Source organism: Lytechinus variegatus, chromosome 8 (genome assembly GCF_018143015.1).
Source record: "Lytechinus variegatus isolate NC3 chromosome 8, Lvar_3.0, whole genome shotgun sequence".
NCBI lineage: Eukaryota > Metazoa > Echinodermata > Echinoidea > Temnopleuroida > Toxopneustidae > Lytechinus > Lytechinus variegatus.
In genome coordinates, this window is record NC_054747.1 from 6,722,694 (window position 1) to 6,742,378 (window position 19,685).

General features: G+C 33.9%; 1 protein-coding gene across 1 annotated transcript in view; it reads left to right on the top strand.

The window, feature by feature from the left end:
* The window catches only part of LOC121420604 (protein turtle homolog A-like), an 83,322-nt gene that overhangs the window by 54,006 nt on the left and 9,631 nt on the right, over positions 1-19,685 (top strand). Inside the window, exons 3-11 of the mRNA XM_041615266.1 lie at positions 1,823-2,092; positions 10,331-10,618; positions 11,176-11,326; positions 11,884-12,017; positions 12,433-12,551; positions 14,256-14,403; positions 14,978-15,089; positions 17,307-17,485; positions 17,971-18,033. Of these exons, the coding sequence (XP_041471200.1) occupies positions 1,823-2,092; positions 10,331-10,618; positions 11,176-11,326; positions 11,884-12,017; positions 12,433-12,551; positions 14,256-14,403; positions 14,978-15,089; positions 17,307-17,485; positions 17,971-18,033 (1,464 nt within the window). The remainder of the gene's footprint in view (positions 1-1,822; positions 2,093-10,330; positions 10,619-11,175; positions 11,327-11,883; positions 12,018-12,432; positions 12,552-14,255; positions 14,404-14,977; positions 15,090-17,306; positions 17,486-17,970; positions 18,034-19,685) is intronic.

The following is a 19,685-nucleotide window of genomic DNA, read 5'->3' on the forward strand; positions in this document are numbered from 1 at the left end:
GAACGACCAAGACAACTGCATGACAATTTTATCCTTATTATACAAAATATTTGTATATCTCCCCAAATTCTTTTTTGTACTGTATGTATAGTAAATAATATCTTCATGAATCCTGAAACTGATCAAGCCAGATGCTACATGAAGCTCTTTCCTAATTCCTACTTACACAAACATGTAATCATTTGCTAGACTAATTGAAATGCCAAGATGCCACTGGCTACATTAGCTTGGCCATGATTATCACACATTCTAGTGGCGACACGTATTCCGTGATGTTTTCTACATAGCGCTTCCAGCCGTTAGTTCTTTATAATGCATGCTTATGCTGTGTGATGTATCCATGTTGGCAAGCTGTGCATTATTCAATCGTAGACAAACACTTTCCAAAACACTTACGTTGTGGAATTGATTTTTTAAAACAAAATTGTAATCTCCTGGCGCCTTGAAAAACTGATTGAAAATTAAGCTTGCTGATCATAATTCTCCAAGATGATTTTGAAAACAATCTGGACAATTACCACTAAAAATATAATTGAAAACTAGGGCGCAGATTTTTAAAAAATCTCTCTTTTTAATAAAGTGAAATTATTGTTCTGTTCACTTGTTGCTGTGAAAATTTAGACCAAAATTGAGAATGTAGCCTTCTTTTTAAGATGAATATGATGAATTAAGAAATATATGAAGTAAAAAACAGAGAACACCACCATCTGTTGTGTAGTAACACCACAATTACAAATGTGATTTCATATATGCAGAGTCATTGTAATTTTAAACTCGCTAACAAAAAACATGTTCTGAATCTGTTCAATGATGTATTAGGCATTTTTGTAAATATTTAGTTGTATTACTTTAAAATTTATTCAAGCACATTGATGGAGATATGGCCATTACCCTTGTTAACATGAGTATCTTGACAAGTCAAGTAATATATAACCTTTACCAGTCTTATGCTCTGACATGACACATCAGTAATACTTCTAATGCCAAAGACTACAAATTTTGGCTGCCTATAATACTCTCAGGTCTTTCGTTATTATTTTCTTTTTTATCTTGTGGCAGTTTTTTTCCTGGGTGATAAAAGAAAAGAGCATGTCATCAGAGAATACTTTTCTCAAACATGATTAATAGTAATATTTATTTCCTGTATTAATTAAAGCCTGTATGCTAATTGGTTTAAATAGCATCAAGTGACCAAACATATTTTCAATATTTTGCGATGATGTTGAAAAGGAAATGCCCACTGAAGAGAATTTACTATTCCCTAACGTCAGTGATGCACTGTTCCATCACTGACGTCACAGATCTTGACGGCGCAGGCATTAATACGCATTCCGCGTGCTGAGTGCATGGCTTCAGGAAAATAAAGGCCAGTCAGCGCAGTGGGTTATCTACATTTGGTTGAGATTAAAAAAGGATGAGCTACTAGTACAAGAACTAGATTATCAAGATCTATCGTTTTAACTTATACCAGGCCTTTATTTCGAAAGTATAGATGGAATTATCCTCAAATGAATAATTCCTGTTATACTTTACTCAAAGCCTGGTATATTTGTATACTTTCTCTGTAGGTGCCCTAAACTTTGCGACTGATTATATGATGGATTTTGTCAAATAATGTATATTGTAGTAAATACAATTCATCATAGTACAACTGTTTTATGATCAACTGCACAGCTTCATGTTTTTGGATCCGATATATGACATTTTCAAGATCTATAGTGAGTTTTATCATTTTAACACCCCATTTCCTAAAGCAATGAGAAATATTCTTTAAACTAAAGGAGATAATATAATTTGTTGATTTTTTTTGTTTTCATTTCAGGTCCCCCCAAATTCAACTCAACCCCTCCAGATCATGTGGTCTATCAAGAAGACAGTGAAGCATCCCTCCAGTGTAAAGCTAATGGGGTGCCCTTCCCTGTAGTCAAATGGAAGAGGCAGGGTGAACTTATTACATCCAATAGCCGTATCACTGTGACGGGTGATACCATTACAATAAAGAGGGTTGTCAGAAGTGATGTCGGCACGTATACCTGCGTGGCTGACAACGGTGAAGGCTATGTCACCAATGATACAAGATTTGTTGTTGAAGGTAATGATATAATTCATTTTTTCCCCAATTTTTAACGTAAAAGATGCACACTTCATTAACGAAACAATAATGCTACAAAGAAATGATTTAGAAATTATATTTTGATGGTTTTAAAATAATATGCTATTTTGAATTGATTGTTGAAATCGATTGGGAATGATAAAAAGCTAGGCTAGTGTTTACATTCTCCTTGTAACAAAATGAAAATACTATGATAGTAAAAAAAATAATGAAATTACTATTCAAAATTAAATCAATGTTTTTTCCTTTATTTCTCATAGTTTCATCTTTTGAATTCATTTAATGTAGTGAATTATCATTTCCCAATTATATTGTTAATAATGAAGCATCAAGCTTGTAATGAAGCTGTACTGAATGCATGTATAACAAGATTAAAAAAAAAACCTCTGTGAACAAATATTTTAGGTGTGCAGGCTTTGCTAGTCTCAGAATTTTAACACTATATTCCTTCAGGTAAAAGTGACCATATATTGTGGTATGGTGCAATAACTTTCCATGTAGCAGTCACTAGAAGTGTAACATAGTTACAAGGGATTACCCATGGATTCAATTAGTGTGAGGTATAATCTGCTTTAATAACTTACAATATCAGCATGATCAGTTGGTTCTGCCAGACCATTGCCATACAAACAATGTTCAAATCACAGAGGCGTGAATCTTGTGAGTTGGATAATGAATTTTGGTCACACTTAATAACCTGAGAATTATTATTTGTCTTTCATGTGCAATGGGGGAGCAAATGGCCATTTTTTTGTGAGGCGAAGTTCTCCAAGCCTCATTAGTTTAATGCAATGATAATAATCATGGTTTCCCTTTTCCTTTATTTATTTTGAAATTGCATTATGGCTTCAACGTAATTATGCAAATGATCTTGTTTACAGTTGCTCTGTATAGCTATGCATTAGGCCATGGTATTTCAACATTGAGTAATCAAATGTGGTAGTTAGTTAGATGTTGTTTAATAAAGGCGTTTCTGTATGTTATGTTATTATGCAGGCCTATTTAGTTGACCAATCCTATTATTTGTTTCTATTTAATTAATTTGTTCCTTTGTTGTGATTTTGTTTTCTTTTATTTCCTTCTGTAATGGTGGATGAGTCATCTCAATCTATCAGTTCTTTGAATTATAATCAAACTGGGCTACTTTGGTTGTACTCTTGACTCCACTTTCACCATGATTTAAAGGGGAAGTTCACCCTGACAAAAAGTTTATTGTAAAAATAGCAGAAAAAATAATAAAAAATATTGCCGAAGGTTTGAGAAAAATTCATCAAATAATTAAAAAGTTATTAGAATTTCAATTATTTGATTTGTGACGTCATATGCGAGCAGCATTCCTACATAGCAAATGGTAAAAAATCAATGAAATGTCATTTTCTCAGAAAATTGAAAATGGTTTTCATTGTAACTTTTGTATATCAATAGACAAATCATTTCACACCCGATCATGAAAAGAAAACAAAATTAAGTCATCAGGAACCATACAAAATTTGAAATTCATACATTTTATATTACATAACACATGGGGCAGCTGCTCGTTTATGACGTCACAAATCCAAAATTTTGAACTCTAATAACTTTCTTACTCTTTAACGGATTTTCCTCAAACCTTCACCAATATTTTTTACTATTTTTTCTGCTATTTTTACAACAAAGTTTTCTTCAGGGTGAACTTCCCTTTAAGTCTAGGCTAAAATCATGTGAAGTCGAGTGACAAACATTTGATTACACTGCTTGCTTCTTGTGAGTTAATTGGGATCTTTCCTAAGATTTAATTGTGAAGAAAAGTATTACAATTTCAAGAAGTAATGCCCTTTAGTGCCAAATATGATGATACTTTGTTCAGTCACCAAATATAGCTATCAATCCAGTATCCATAATTAAACTATAGACTATAGTTGAATTTAAACCAGTGTTCATAATATATACTGAATTTTAACTCTATTAATTTTCAACAGAACATACAAAGAGAAAGGTGATTGTTGTATATAATTAACTTTCATTAGATTTTTACTTTCAAATGAGAAAAAAATTTGATATGGGTGGATTATATCAAATAGAATCATCATAAATTGAACAGCCACTAACCTACATTGGCCACAACACACAGTTGGGTGATACATGTAGTAGCTATCCTCATTAAACTTCTTTTAAATATATTTCATGTCAGAGAATCTTCAACATTTTCGCATAAATTTAATTTTTATTTCTCCCATTTCTGTCAAGCATATTTTTCTCATTGAATAATTGTCTATAAAATTGTATGTTTCTATTGTTAATTTTACTTCCCTTACTCACTCCTGAGGAATAAAGAAAGATAATAATTTTATGATAAATGAATTAATAAATGCAATTGAGATACTGATTGCTAAGGAAGGGAACAATTCTTAATAATAGTATTCATTGAATCTTTTATCCTTGCATTTTAAAATCTGTCAACTTTTCACCAATTTGATTTCCATCTAAATTTTCAAAAACGTATTCCATCTTGTATCTCCTTTTGCGATAGTGTAACTGAGATTTTTATCACTAATCTTTCTCTTTTGATGCAGATTTTACAAACAATTATGATTTTTAGCCTGAGTTGCCCTAAACCATAACATTTGTGTGTTATCATTTACCATTCACAATAAGACATTAGAAATCATCACATTGTTATTCCTATTTAGTCTTTACTTCAATGGTCCGATGGAGTCAATATTTTCAGTCTAATCTTTTATTTCAATCATATTATTGATTTATAATTCTTTATTCTTATTGTTATTTATCACGATCGCTCATCAAAACCAGACTGACAACGATTTATGTGATCCAGCTTACGTTTTTCTTTCAGTAAAGTCTGCTGGTTTCGTTATCTCTCTCCCTCCCTCTCATAATGAAGCTTTGAATTTTCTGATTTAGTTCAAACTTGTTTTTATTGTTCACTCCAGATGAATAACTACTCTTAGTTCTCTCAATACAAATAATCAGAAACAAAACCAGCTCAAATAGTGGCATATGGTAGATCCCAATCTTCATCTCTGTGTGTAATTCTTTGACTTTGGATCTTATCAGTTTAACCATCTAGAGAAGTTATCTCTTTTGGAGCTTCTTTCAGGTTTATTGTCAAAGAAAAAGCATAATGAGTATAGTTGTTGCTACAACAAAGAGTGAAGTGGATTCTCTAGGTTTTCATTTGGTCTTGGGGAAATTGAAATTATGCTTCATTTCATGTAGGTGTATATACCATAGTTGGTAAAGTCTGTTAAAAACAGAACAAGAAGTGAAGTCATATGAAGGATATTGTATTCACTAAAGTTCTACAAAAGAGCCCATACAAATTTGTTTTGATGCTTTCTAGGATAGGATATCTTGATAATACTGTTTTGGGAGAGTAATTCTTTGGAAAACTAATATCTTACTATATTGAATACATCCCACACCCACACACACAACCCAGTAGCATACAGGATGCATACATGTAATTGCAAGAAGTGATTTATCATGGGATTATTTCAAAGATGATCTGTAGCCCAATAGGCGGTTTCAAACCGCCTCGATCACAAGAATCCCCGTTAAATTACGAGAACTTTTTAAGGCTAAAAAATACCCGTTAATTATTCCTGCATTCACACCGCCCCGAAACACATCCTTCGGGATAAGTTCCCGAAGTTACGAGCATGCGCAGTGTGGTCTGATAAGCAGGCAAGGCGGGAGATTCAAAATCACTAGCCCAGCAGCCACCCACGCCGCCGCGCCCAACGACACGCTGGGATAAAAGTTCCCGTAATTTGCTTTCACATCGCCAAAATACCTGCGACCTTGGAAAAATCCCCATGAAAGTTCTCGTAATTTCGCCAAGTACCTACTATTTAGCGGGTATTTTCTTTCGGGGAGATTACGCGTAGTTTGCTTTCACATTACCAAAATACCTGGTATTTTCTGATCGGGGTAAATTTCCCGATCAGAGAATACCTGGAACTGGCGAACTTCGAGGCGGTCTGAAACCACCTAATGATAAAAACAACAACAATGATTATTTTGCAACATATTTCAAGGTTTCAAAAAATAGGAATTTCTGTGTTGATATATTTCTGCATAAATGACAGCATGTACTCCTAAAGCTATAGATTGAAAAATAGGATAAAATTTTTTAGATTTCATCAATCAATCATTTGATCAATGTTATTCCTAATCTTTCCCTGCATTAAACTCTTTTTTTATTGCTCATTTAGGCATGTATAGAAATTATTTTTTTTATTGATTATTGTCAAACAAAATGCACAGCTCTTTATGACTATACACTTTCATTTGAGTATGGTATTGTTGGACTAGAATTGTCTATTATAAAACCAATACATGAATTACATTTACATTTGGTTGGACAGTACATACTATAGATTTATTGCTAAAAAATATATTACCTTTCATAAATTCTCATATGATAATTAATTTACTTACCAAATTGCAACTAAATCTGTTATGAAATCAATAGTCAGTACATAATAGTATTGATGGAAAAAGAATCGTGTCATAATGAAAATATGTGCAGGTGCGCCTATAGTCTATAACTGACTTCTTAACTAAATTAATTTTTTCGTATTCTTCCTTTTTCCCACTGTGATAGAATGAAAAAAAAAGGTTTTCATGAAAAGAGACTTTTAAAAACTGAAACTGAATATTCAGTGCATAGATTTAGATACAAATGAGGAGAAATAATTTGCATTGATGCCTTAAATAATATAATACATAACTTAGTTTAGTCTCTAGAAGTCTCATATAAAGCTATAGCTCTGAATTAAAAGGAAAGGTACAGGTTGGAGAATAGTGCTTTGTTGAGTGCACCTTTTCAAATAATGGTCAGTATATTCAGCTCTAATATACACAAATATCAAAATTAAATCATGTAATTTGTACACAGGGGCAGAAGGAAATTATTGCCCCCAAATAAAAAAAAAGAAGTTGAAATAGACCCTATCCTTCAAGTTGGACCAGATATCACTAGTCATTTGAGAATAAAAGTTAATACTGAATAAACAATAGGCCCTAGTGGTTATTTTTTATAAAAGTTTTTACATGTGGTTCATGGAGCTTTTACTGTATATGCATGACAAATTTGCTTTTTGTCAGTACTAATAGGTTAGAATCAAAGTAATTGATGAAATAGAAAGTAAGTTGAAGTCTTGGAGATTAGGGATAGTGGGCTTTAGTATTGCATGGTTAGCAATGGATATCTTCAGTATGGTTGATCAATTTCTGCTAACATACAAAAAGAAATTGAAAGCCTAGAGATCTAGTGATGGAAACACTGACACCGTTCTCACTACCTTGAAACTAATTTACTGGAAACTAGTTTGGTGGAAACTAGTTTAATGTGTAATGAGAATGGTTGAAGCAATCTTACAAGCTGGTTCATAAAACCACCTTGCGATGTATTTTTAAAGATCGCTTTGGCTTATTAATCTGGTTTTGTGTAAGTGAGGACACAACCGTTCTTCGGGAAGCGATCTTCGCACATTTTGAGCGTGCTACTCCACACACTGAAGAATGCCTTAGCTGTAAACGATCTTGTTGCTATGTGGGGTGACACGTTTCACGTGTAATTCAAAACCGCTGCGTAGGCTTTCTACAACTGTAGTGTTGAGTAGTGCGCTTCCCGAAGAACGATTATATCCTCATGCTAAAACCAGTTTAACAAGCCAATGCAATCTTGAAAACTGCATCGCGAAGTGGTTTTCTGAACCGGTATGGAATATCGCTTCCAAGATCGCTTCGACAGGTCTCTCTACACGTTAAACTACTTTCCATTAAACTAGTTTCCAGTAAAGTAGTTTTAGGAATGTAGTGAGAACAATGTCTTAGATTGCTTCTCAATACAAAATACAGTGTAGTACTGTTGGAAGAATAGTAAGGTTCTAAAAATATCTCTTGAAAAAATATTTCATTATCCATAATTCATTTGGTATGCAGAGTTAAATGACTCACGCATACTAAAATGGACGAGAAAAACAAAATGATTTTTCCCTCATTATTACAGTAATCATTGGTAATTCCAATGATTAATTTCTTGATTATGATTTATGAAATGAAGAAAACAATAAATGTATTGATCAGAGCTTGAGTAGGTTTGTGAATCCTTTTCCCAAATGAATGATTAGTTTTCCATGTCAAGCTGTCCATAACAAGAGACAGACTCGTTAGATAATGACATGCTCTTTACTAATTAAACTTCACACTCTATCAAACACACCATCCCTCAAGGAAGTATCTTTCACGGTGATCTATTCAACACATTTCAGCAGTGTTTTTTATCGTTTCACAGGCAAATAAGCATTTTATGTAAAAAATGATGATATCGATGTATTTCATTTTTGAGGCATTAATCGAAAGACTAATCAGAAGTTAAATTGGGGAAGAAAGATGTACCTGATATGACAAGAGCTTTGCCCTTGATGGGGGGGGGTTCTTTTCTTATAATGACTCTAAACCCCAGACTTCAGCCCACTTTGCAAAAACATGGACTTGGCTTAACTCTAAAAGGAAGTACTGGGCTATTTAAGGTGTATTGAGGACGGGGGGGGGGGGGGGGCATGATGGCCCCTCTTCTGAGCTCGGCCACCATTTTCGCAATCTTGCTGAATTTAGGCATGCACATTCTTTACCACACAAACTACAAGCCCGTAGAAAAGAAAATTCTGAAAATGTTTATTTTTCATCATGAATGACAAATGCAAATTTATTTGTGAAAAACATTATTTGCATATTTAACACCCAATTTCACTTCAATTTTTTTTTTATTTTTCATCATGAATGACATGCAAATTTATTTGTGAAAAATATTATTTGCATATTTAACACCCAATTTCACTTCAAATTTTCTTCTTTCTTTCCAGATTTCATCTTTGTAATCCAATTTACAGGTTTCCACAAAGAAAAACTGCAAAGCCAATTTTTTTTAAATGTATATCTTTGATTTTAGAATTTCTTATGTATTTCTTTATTTTGTCATCTTTTGTTTTTCATTGTTTTGAGATTATTACAGACTATTAAACCCTTAATTGAGCAGACCAATTAGAACGAAAAATAATCACCCTTTCATGAATTTCATTTCCCATTGACTTTGTACACATTCTAAAAATAAGCCATTTTTGGCATGACATTGTCTCGTAAAAAGTCACCTGGCGTCACGATGCTATATCCGTTTTCCATGAATTTGGTCTCAAAAGTTGCACAAGACTGTGAAGAAAAAAGTCTTAAAATTTTGTGGTGCTAACTTTTTGCGTTTGGGAAATATTGCATGAAGTGTTGGGGGGGGGCATAATGGCCCACCAGTCCTTTTAGGGTTAATCCCAGACTATAAACCTGGGGCTAGCATGCCACTTATCCCCACCTACAGAGTTAATAAAGAAAATTTTGCTCATGAGAAAATGGTATGGAAAGTTTATCATCCAATGGCATCTACCATAGTAACAATACACAGTTACCATTGGATGGTAAATTTACCATAACTTTTATGCACCAGGCCAAGTGTAAAAGCAAATTTTTTTGTTAAAAACTATAGCAGCATTTCAGATGATAATTGAAGATTTCCATGGTGAGACATGTGAGAAATTTGTCCCATTGACCTCTCGTATATCTGTAGCTACTTTTCAAAACTCTGAGAACTTTGGCAATGATTTGTTTAATGTTTGCTATTTGAAAGAAATTACAAGACCATATTGTGTGAGACAAGAAAAATTCTTCACTAAAAGTAATACCAAAGTCTTACTTTTTTACATATGATTTCTGAGAACTTGGTTATTTAAGAGGTATGAAGCATTATCACATACTTTCATTTTTATTTGAGACATGAATAAATGATTACATATTCTTGCTCCCAGCCAGTTAGACATTTCTTGGGAAGTTTCCAAGGACTATGATTCCTTTTATGTTGGTCAAACCCCAGTTTGTCAAATTATCTTCTTCTTACCTCTTATGAATGGTATAAACAGAGTGGCATATTTGCCTCAGTCAATTTGAATTACTTAGTGATTGCATTTCATGTTCTGTATTAAATCACGGAAGTGTTATACACTTCCCTGATTTAACTGCGAAGCAGAACTCTATATATTTTTATGTTTTGGCCACCATAAATTTTTGCCCCCTCTCCTGACTCAGCCTTTTCCTATGATCTTGTAATGTCTTTTTCAAATCCTTAATTTGTGAAATGATGATTTTTCTATGTGTTTTTATCTGTAGGACCACCATATATCTTTGTCCCACCTGAAGATACATCTGTGACTCTAGGACAGTTAGCTACCCTTACCTGTGAGGCCTTAGCTTCTCCTGATAACCTCACTCAACAATGGTTCTATGAAGGCCTTTTAGTTCAGAATGTTGAACATCTTAATCAGAGAGTTGAGGTTAATACTGCTGGAGAGCTCTTAATAAGGGGTACACAGAGAGAAGATAGGGGTATATATTCATGCACCCCTACCAATGGTATAGGGATTCCACCTACTGCTAGTGCCTTTTTAGATGTGCAATGTGAGTATCATTGTAAAGTGCTCATGATTGTTTAGTTTTAGTTCTTGATATTAAATTAAGTGGAAGAACACACATTTTCATTTTGAAAAACTTTTTTAATTACAAACACCTAGGTGATTTAATCAGATGTACAACAATCAAGCTCTTTTTAGGAAATATTGATTTATGAAACTTTGTACTGATTCTTTGCTAAGGTTGTAATTGATGGAAATGAAAAAAACTAGAAATTGGCACCAAAATTGAATGGTAGGTCTCTCTAAGATACATTTTCCTTGAAACTTGAAAATTATGAAGTACATTGAACTGTAATGAGAACTCATTCAGAAGTAACAAACATATTCAGGCCCTCTCAATGGTTTTTAATTATTGGGTAGTAATTTTCTTGCTCTGATTTTTAGCTATAATTTCAATGTTGATTTCAAAGTGCACAATGGAGCAAGAACCCTTCTGAACTACTCATATCTCTTAGTCACACGTTGCTCATTATCTTGTAATGACTCTCGGTGAACAAGCCGACAGTTGATGATTCTACCATGATTTGTGCTCTTCTTTCCCAGATGCTGCCCAAGTCGTTTCCATGCCAACTATAGTGTATGCAACTCATGGAGAGGATGCGATCATCCCATGTAATACCAGCGCCAACCCCGCCCTTCTTTACGCCATATGGAGAAAAGATGAGGCGGAAATTCGAATCACTCAAACGAGCAGGTTAGTGTCTAGAAATCCAGAGATATTTTCAACTATCCTTTTTTTTTGCCGGGAAAGTATATCCAGAAAAATATAAAAGGAAATAGGAAGAGCATGCATGTATGTATGACATCATCACAGAGTCAATTTAGTTGGCTTGGGGGAGATCAATTTTTGTAATGAAAAAGAGGACTATCTTTATCTATACTTTGCAATTTGGTCTAAGGAGAGATGAACATTTCCAAGAAAATTGGATTTTGACAATAAGGAGAAGAGAAAATTCAAGGGTTATTTTAATTGTTGCTACAATTGAAATGATCTGTTAAGAAATAAATCTAGTCATGCTTAGTCTTATCAGTGATATACACTCACTCATTCATCCATTCAGATGCAAGGATTTCAGTAGCTTATAACAAATAGTGAAATCCTTCCTGTGTTTGATTTCATTGTGAATCTGAATGCAAACATATGAATTTATATAACTAAAGAATATTTACATAAAACTAAAGAATATATGAATTTACATATAAGTAAAGAATATATATATGAATTGAAAGCATGATCAATTGTTTTTCTAGGTATTCAACAAGTGAAGAAGGGTCATTGATAATAGAGGAAGCAACTCTTAATGATCAAGGTTCATATACCTGTACACCTTACAATGATCTAGGTACTGCTGGCCAATCAACACCAACAAGTCTTATTGTAATTGGTAAGTATGGTTCCTAGGGTCATGGGTTCTTGCAGCAAGATATTGGTCTACATTCTGCTGCTCTCAATGCGGGAGAGGTTGAAAGAATAATGTATCTGGTGTTTGTAATGAAGCGGTAACTTGAGCTAAACCCTTGGTGACAATAGTTGCCCTTTGGATCCTCTGCCATATATATGCTATATAAATCTACCTTGTAATTGTATTATGATAATTTTTGTTATGATTGATATTATCCTTTCTGTTCCTAGATCTACAGTTCTATTATTGATTTATATCAGTCATATATGTTAGCATATGATTTTGAAAGGAAAACTGCAGAATTTTGAAAGCTCCAATAGTAAGCTAGACAGCATATCATGGGGGCTTTGTCAATGTTTTTACTGACTAATTTTGACCTTGTTTGTTTTCTGTCTAGATCCACCAGAATTCAGCGTTCAACCAGAGGCAATGTATGAGAAATCAATTGATGATTCTGTGTCTATGCCATGTAACGTTATAGAGAATGCAGTGGAAACCAGACTTACATGGAGAAAGGTAGGCCCTCACTTCCCCCCGTTTCATTATTACACAAATTACTCCTTTCTCGATTTTATCCAATCAATCCTGTAAAACCCATGTTTATTTTTAATCCCTCACGTCATAAGGTGGAAGTGCCGTGGTGTAGCAGTTCTGACTCTCGCCTTGTAATCAGAGGGTCGTGTGTTCGAATCCCACCATGGCCTTGTGTCTTTTGACTAGGCATCAATCCACACTTTGCCACTCTCACCCAGGTGCTAATTGGGTAGCGGTAGGAAACACCCGTCATTGTGGTTGGTTTAGCAAGTGTGCGCCTAACAGGCTGCTTGGAATGCTATGAATCCAGTGACCGGGTAATAATAATTGTGAAGCGCTTTGAGCAGTCGTAGAAAAGCGTGATGTAAAAGCCAATTATTATTACAGGTACTTGAGTATGGGGGGGGGAATTCTATAACTGGAAAAAAGCTTAACTCTAAATAGACTGGGCTATTTCGACGATGAAAATTGGCATGCGTGTTACCCATGGCATAATGTACAAAGCTCTAAAATCAAATATTGTGAAAAAACTCTATGCTAATTTATCCCTATTAAAATAAAAAGTTTGCTCTAATTAACTTAATAATTCTCCTTAAATGCTAGTTTTTGGTTCACAGACTCTTCGTAGGAATCTGATCAAATGTATTTTTAAAAAAATTCAACATCACATTTATTTTCTTATGTATTTTATTATTTTCTAAATTTCTTATGTATTTGTTTTTCAACTTTTTGTATTTTTAGATGGAAAATGGCAGGAACTTTATTTTGACCATAAACAAGTGAAAATAATTTATTTTAATCGCTAAAAGGAAAAATAATGATAAATTTTTCAATTTAGGCTGAAAACGCTATTTGCAATGAATTTGTACACAAATTCATGATTTTGAGAAATTTCGTGTCTGCATGCACTTATGAAATATTGCGTAATTTCTTGACCACGTTCCCAAGTTTTTCAAATTTTGGTCTCAAAAAGTTGCGCAAGACTTGAAAGCAAAAAGTCAGCGAGCGATGTGGTCAAAAAATTTCTGCGGTGGATTTATCATGAAAAATGTAGAGGGGTGTTGAATCAGCCCCCCCCCCTCCTAGTCTTATTAAGGGTTAAAGCCAGTCTAAATAGTAGGTAATATGAATATAACAAATGTGTAGTGGTCATTGGATGTTTTTCAGCACGATTTTAAATGTGGCCTTTAGCACCCTCCCTCTGTAATGGTTTCATTTGAATGTAAATTATTCCTTTAAACACATCCTCTACAAACTTATAATTAAATATTAAAAACTGTTTTTCAAGTTTATATCCTATAATTTTCATCCCATTACACGTTTGAGAAGAGATTTAATGTAAGCAAGAAAAACAACTAATGCAGATGTTTTATTTCGATTGAAAATCTGTAAATTTTCCCAATAAAACATTTGTTTTTTCTCTATCCTTCACATAACCATATTACAGCACATGCCTTAAAGGTGAAAGAAAGTAACTGAAGGAAACAATTATTTTATGATAAAGCTTTTTTAAAATCATGGTTAATTAGTTATTACCACATCTCATCATAGATCTAGATCTGGTAAATTGCAATAAACTTATCTTTGTGAAATCATGAAATCTTAGCTGAAAACTTCTTGGGGGATTTTTACCATAACTTGAAATACATGTAGGCTTTATCTGTTTGAATGGTTGTAATATTGCAGGTAAATGGAGAATTGTCTATTCGAGCGGTCATCACAGAGAATGGTCTGGACATTGTTAAGATCAGTAAAGATGACCATGGAACCTACGAATGTGTGGCAACAAATCAGGTTGCTACGGTGATAGCATCAGCAGATTTAGTTGTCTCTCGTAAGTTTCTTGGTTGGTCACATGACCTTGATGAGTATCATATGAGCTGTATGTGTTTGATTTATTACATTGATGTGAATGCATATCTGTCATAACTACATGTAGACATTTTAGCCAGTATGTCATTTGAACACTTAACCATATTTCTTAAAAAGAAAATCACTTTGTGTTGAATGGTAGTTTTTTGGATTCAAGTCTTGATAAAAAGATAAAGGATAATATAAGATGGCTTGCTAACAATATTTAATCAGATGTGACATCCTCAGGGACTCATTGATCCAATCGGTCTCAAGTATAGAAAGCCATTCATGTCCTAATTTTTCTGTATATGCACTGTATCTGTGTACTTTCTTGTTTTTCATCCGATTTTGATAAAATCAAATTTTGGTTTTGGTGTTCTTCTCCAGTGATTCAAATGAATGATTGTTTCTTTTCAGGAACCTATTAGTAACACACTATGTGCATGTATGTAATATATGTACCGGTATATGAATATTTTTTATAGGAATAAAGATTCATTCAATCATTAGGTCATTTATTGATGTAATCAATGTATTATCTCTTTTAACTGCAGCTACAAGCCCGCATACTCCTACCAATGTTGCCGTGGTAACCAGCTCCACATCAGCATACATCTCTTGGGAGTCTGGTTATGATGGAGGAAGAACACAAACATTCGCTATCAGGTAACTACATTGTCTAATCATTATTCAGATAAGATAAGCAAAAAGAATCTTGGTCTAGAAAAATTATTTTTTTTTAAATAGCCAATGTAGGTTTGCTTCCTGGGTTGTAGAAAATGAATTGTTTTATCAGATAGACCAAGTGGAATTAAATCATGTTTGAATAATGGAATATGAAATGTATAATTATATACCTTTATTTGAAAATGTTAAAGACCACCTGAGTATAGTATAGTACATGTAATAATGAATGGTTAAAGGGGGATTAATTCAAAGAAATTGTCAAATAGGCTTGACTAATCCTTTTTGTTTTCATTTTTTTTTACTTCAAATATTTTTTATTTTTTGGAAAATTTATATTAATTGATTTTCCTTTAAACATGCAAATCAAACACGGAATCAACACTTAAAGATAATATAGAGTGCGTCCCAGAAATAATGAAACCGAGATTTATCGATGATATATCCTAATTGAATCACAAATACAATAGACAAATGACCTACCATTGTAAAGCTTAGAATCTCCTCTTTCATCAGAAATTTCTCAGGTTATTTCTCATTCATGCATGAGTGAGCAAACAAAAATTGAAGAGGGGATTCCAAAAAGTCACTTGGCGGGCTGTATCTGGGTTTCAAAAAGAAAATCACATTTTTGTCTCACCTGCGAAGCAAAGTGAGACTATAGGCGCCGCTTTTCCGACGGCGGCGGCGGCGGCGTCAACATCAAATCTTAACCTGAGGTTAAGTTTTTGAAATGATGTCATAACTTAGAAAGTATATGGACCTAGTTCATAAAACTTGGCCATAAGGTTAATCAAGTATTACTGAACATCCTATTAGAGTTTCATGTCACATGACCAAGGTCAAAGGTCATTTAGGGTCAATGAACTTAGACCATGTTGGAGGAATCAACATCGAAATCTTAACCTGAGGTTAAGTTTTTGAAATGTCATCATAACTTAGAAAATATATGGACCTAGTTCATGAAACTTGGACATAAGGTTAATCAAGTATCACTGAACATCCTGCTTGAGTTTCACGTCACATGACCAAGGTCAAAGGTCATTTAGGGTCAATGAACTTTGGCCGAATTGGGGATATCTGTTGAATTGCCATCATAACTTTGAAAGTTTATGGATCTGATTCATGAAACTTGGACATAATAGTAATCAAGCATCATTGAACATTTTGTGCAAGTTTCAGGTCTCATGATTAAGGTCAAAGGTCATTTAGGGTCAATGAACTTTGGCCGAATCGGGGGTATCTGTTGAATTACCATCATAACTTTGAAAGTTTATTGGTCTAGTTCATTGAACTTGGACATTAGAGTAATCAAGTATCACTGAACATCCTGTGCTCATTTCAGGTCACATGACCAAGGTCAAAGGTCAATGAACTTTGGCCGAATTGGGTGTATCTGTTGAATTACCATCATAACTTTGAATGTTTATGGATCTGATTCATGAAACTTGTACATAAGAGTAATCAAGTATCACTGAACATCCTGTGCGAGTTTCAGGTCACATGATCAAGGTCAAAGGTCATGTAAGGTCAATGAACTTTGGCCATGTTGGGGTTTTTCGTTGAATAACCACCATCATATCTCTGTAAGTTTATTCGTCTAGTTCATAAAAAGTGGTCTAGTTCATTAAACTTGGACATAAGAGTAACCATGTATCACTGAACATCTTGTGCGAGTTAGAGTAGTATTCATAGTCAGCACTGCTGCTATATTGAACCGCGTGATGCAGGTGAGACGGCCAGAGGCATTCCACTTGTTAAAAGTTCAATAGCTGTTCTTAAATATGATACCTCAATTACAGAAAATGGTCATGAAATAACAAAGTTATGGTTATTTGAAATAAGGCTTGAATTTCAACAATTTCATAAAATGAAGAGGTTTTATAGGCTAGTGTTCAGACTCACATGTTCAGACTATTTACTTTTGTATGGTAAGGCTATTTACTGAATTTCTATTCAGGTAAATCAAATCTTTTGGGATCATAGAATTTGTTAAACTGAGGAGAAATTAGATTTTAAAGAGTTTTTGCATAATCTGGTCTAAATGATTGCTTTGATGAATGTTGGAAGGTTTTCTTATTCAAGTTTACTTGTGTATGGTGTAACTGTATGTAGCATAACCATTAGTAGGTATTATTATTGTTTGTTGCTGACAAGAGAGAAAAACTAACAATTACTTTGCTTATATTTTGCTTGTAGATATCGACAGATAGGGACTTCTTCAGGCCTTTGGACAACTATTCATTCTATACCTGCTACATACATATCAATGTTAATATACAGTCTCATACCAAGCACTCTCTATGAGTTCACTGTAACAGCCAGTAATGAGCTTGGTGGGAGTGAACCAAGTGAAACAGTTACTGCAACTACCAAAGGTAAGAGTGGTGGTGGTGATGATGATGAGGATGGCGATGGTGATGATGACAATGATGATGATTATAATGACGATGATGATGATGGTAATGATGATGATGGTGATGATGATGATGGTGATTATGATTATAATGACGATGATGGTGGTGGTGATGGTGACGATGATGATGATGGTGGTAATGATGATAATGATGATGATGATGGTGAAGATGATGATGATGATTATGATGATGATTATGATGATGATGATATTGCAGGGGCTGCAGAACGATTTTGGAAGTTGGGAGGGGGAGGGCTGACCTTAGAAAAAATCACCATCATATGGTAATTTTCATGTTTGGTTAAAAGTAGGGGTTTGGCTGATATGACTGGTGATAGGGACGACCTTTTGGTTCAAGGAGAAAAAAAAGTCTCTTAGGAGATAAAGACAGAAGTTCTTGTAAAAAACAAAATAATAATGATAACAATGTGACTTCATCTATTCCAGATCCAGATAGCTTTGTTCACCCTACTGATTCTACAGGTGCTACGGTAGTACCGTTACCAGAAGGTAAGGGATCATTCTTTTATATATCACAGCCCTCGTTGCATGAAAGTTTGCCATCCACTCGCTTGGTATCCTTGATTTTGATTGGCCGTTGGTAGGGTTGCAAAGGGCTGGAAACTTTCCGGAAATTTTGGAAAATTTCCATGGAAAGTTTCGGGAATTTTCAGCTGCCGGGAATTTTGGGAATTTTCATTTTTCACGAAAAGTGATAAATTCTGTTTTTAAATACAAATTTATAAATTGATATTCTCAAATATCATACTTTCCATTTGTATTTATACTATTCTTCATTCTTTAAATTGCCCAGGGTATAAAATATTCATCAAACTGTACCTAAATACATTAGAGTACATATACATGTATGTATCCAGTAAACATGATGAAGCATTATGTACAAAATTAAGCTTTTCAATTCAATGAAAAAAATAAAAAAAACACTTTTTTTTATTTTTCTTTAAATGTCAATGTTTTTTATGTGAGATCCTGCCATTATATAATAACATGTGAGGAGAACATTGCCCCCTGCATGTAGTCTGCATGCATAGACCCTTATTGAAACTTTGATCCACAAGTGGGACTTCACACAAGACTAGCACGAATACAACTTTCTGTTGAACAAAAGGACCTTCTGTACACAAGTCATTGGCAGAAACCTTAGGCTGCATATTCTGACCACTTTCCTCGAGTGAAGGGTTTGCACTTACTCTGCTGTGTAAAGCCTTCACTCGAGTTAAAGGTCTGAACGTGTAGCCTACTCATGCCTTGTAAACTGAAGGCCCTCACACTCAGGAAACAGCAAGATTTTATGTGCTAGTCTTTGCATGGAGACCCACTTTTTGATCAAAGTTTCAATCAGGGCCTGTGCCTGCAGACTAGTTTTGGACAGCAGACTAATCCCACCAGCAGCTATGGCACTGGCTTGAGTCTTTAAATGCGATAAATCAGGTCCAGGAACGAAAAATGTTGAATTACCAATTTATTTCTGATGCCCCCTCCACCCCCCCCCAAAAAAAAAATGAGGGGCAAGAAATAACAATATTATAATGGCTGACATTGAAAACAGTCAAGATGAATAATTTTTCACAAAGGGAGAAAAAAAATGCACTATTAAAGTTTGTTGACCTCAAATGACTTTTGACCTTGATTGAGATTGAGAAACTTGTTATCAATCTCATATCTTTTGTAATATTAAATGACAATCTCATTTAATTTGATCTAGTATTTTGAAAATAATGAACAAAATAGAGGGATAATTGAACTGGAATTAACTTTAAGCTTGGACCAGAAAACTGTTGGCCTATTTATACTCATCAGATTAATGCTGCAAACAGCACCAAGTTCTCACTTCTGTTATGCAGAAATAAATGAGAAATAAAGTAATGATAATATAATAATAATAATATAATGCTAATAACAATAATGTCATAATTATTAATAATGATTCTCATCTGCAAAAAGATCAGAATATCCAAGAGGCATCAATCCTTGAACAATGTATATCCTTTGTGTAAAGCATTTGCAGTGTTACATGTACTGCCATCGCACATATCATTCAACTAGTAATTAATACTGTAATTCATCTTTTAAATGAAATTCTGCCTTGTCTGACTGTCTTAGCATTATATTTGGCTTGAAACTTGCTGACAAAGCACAAT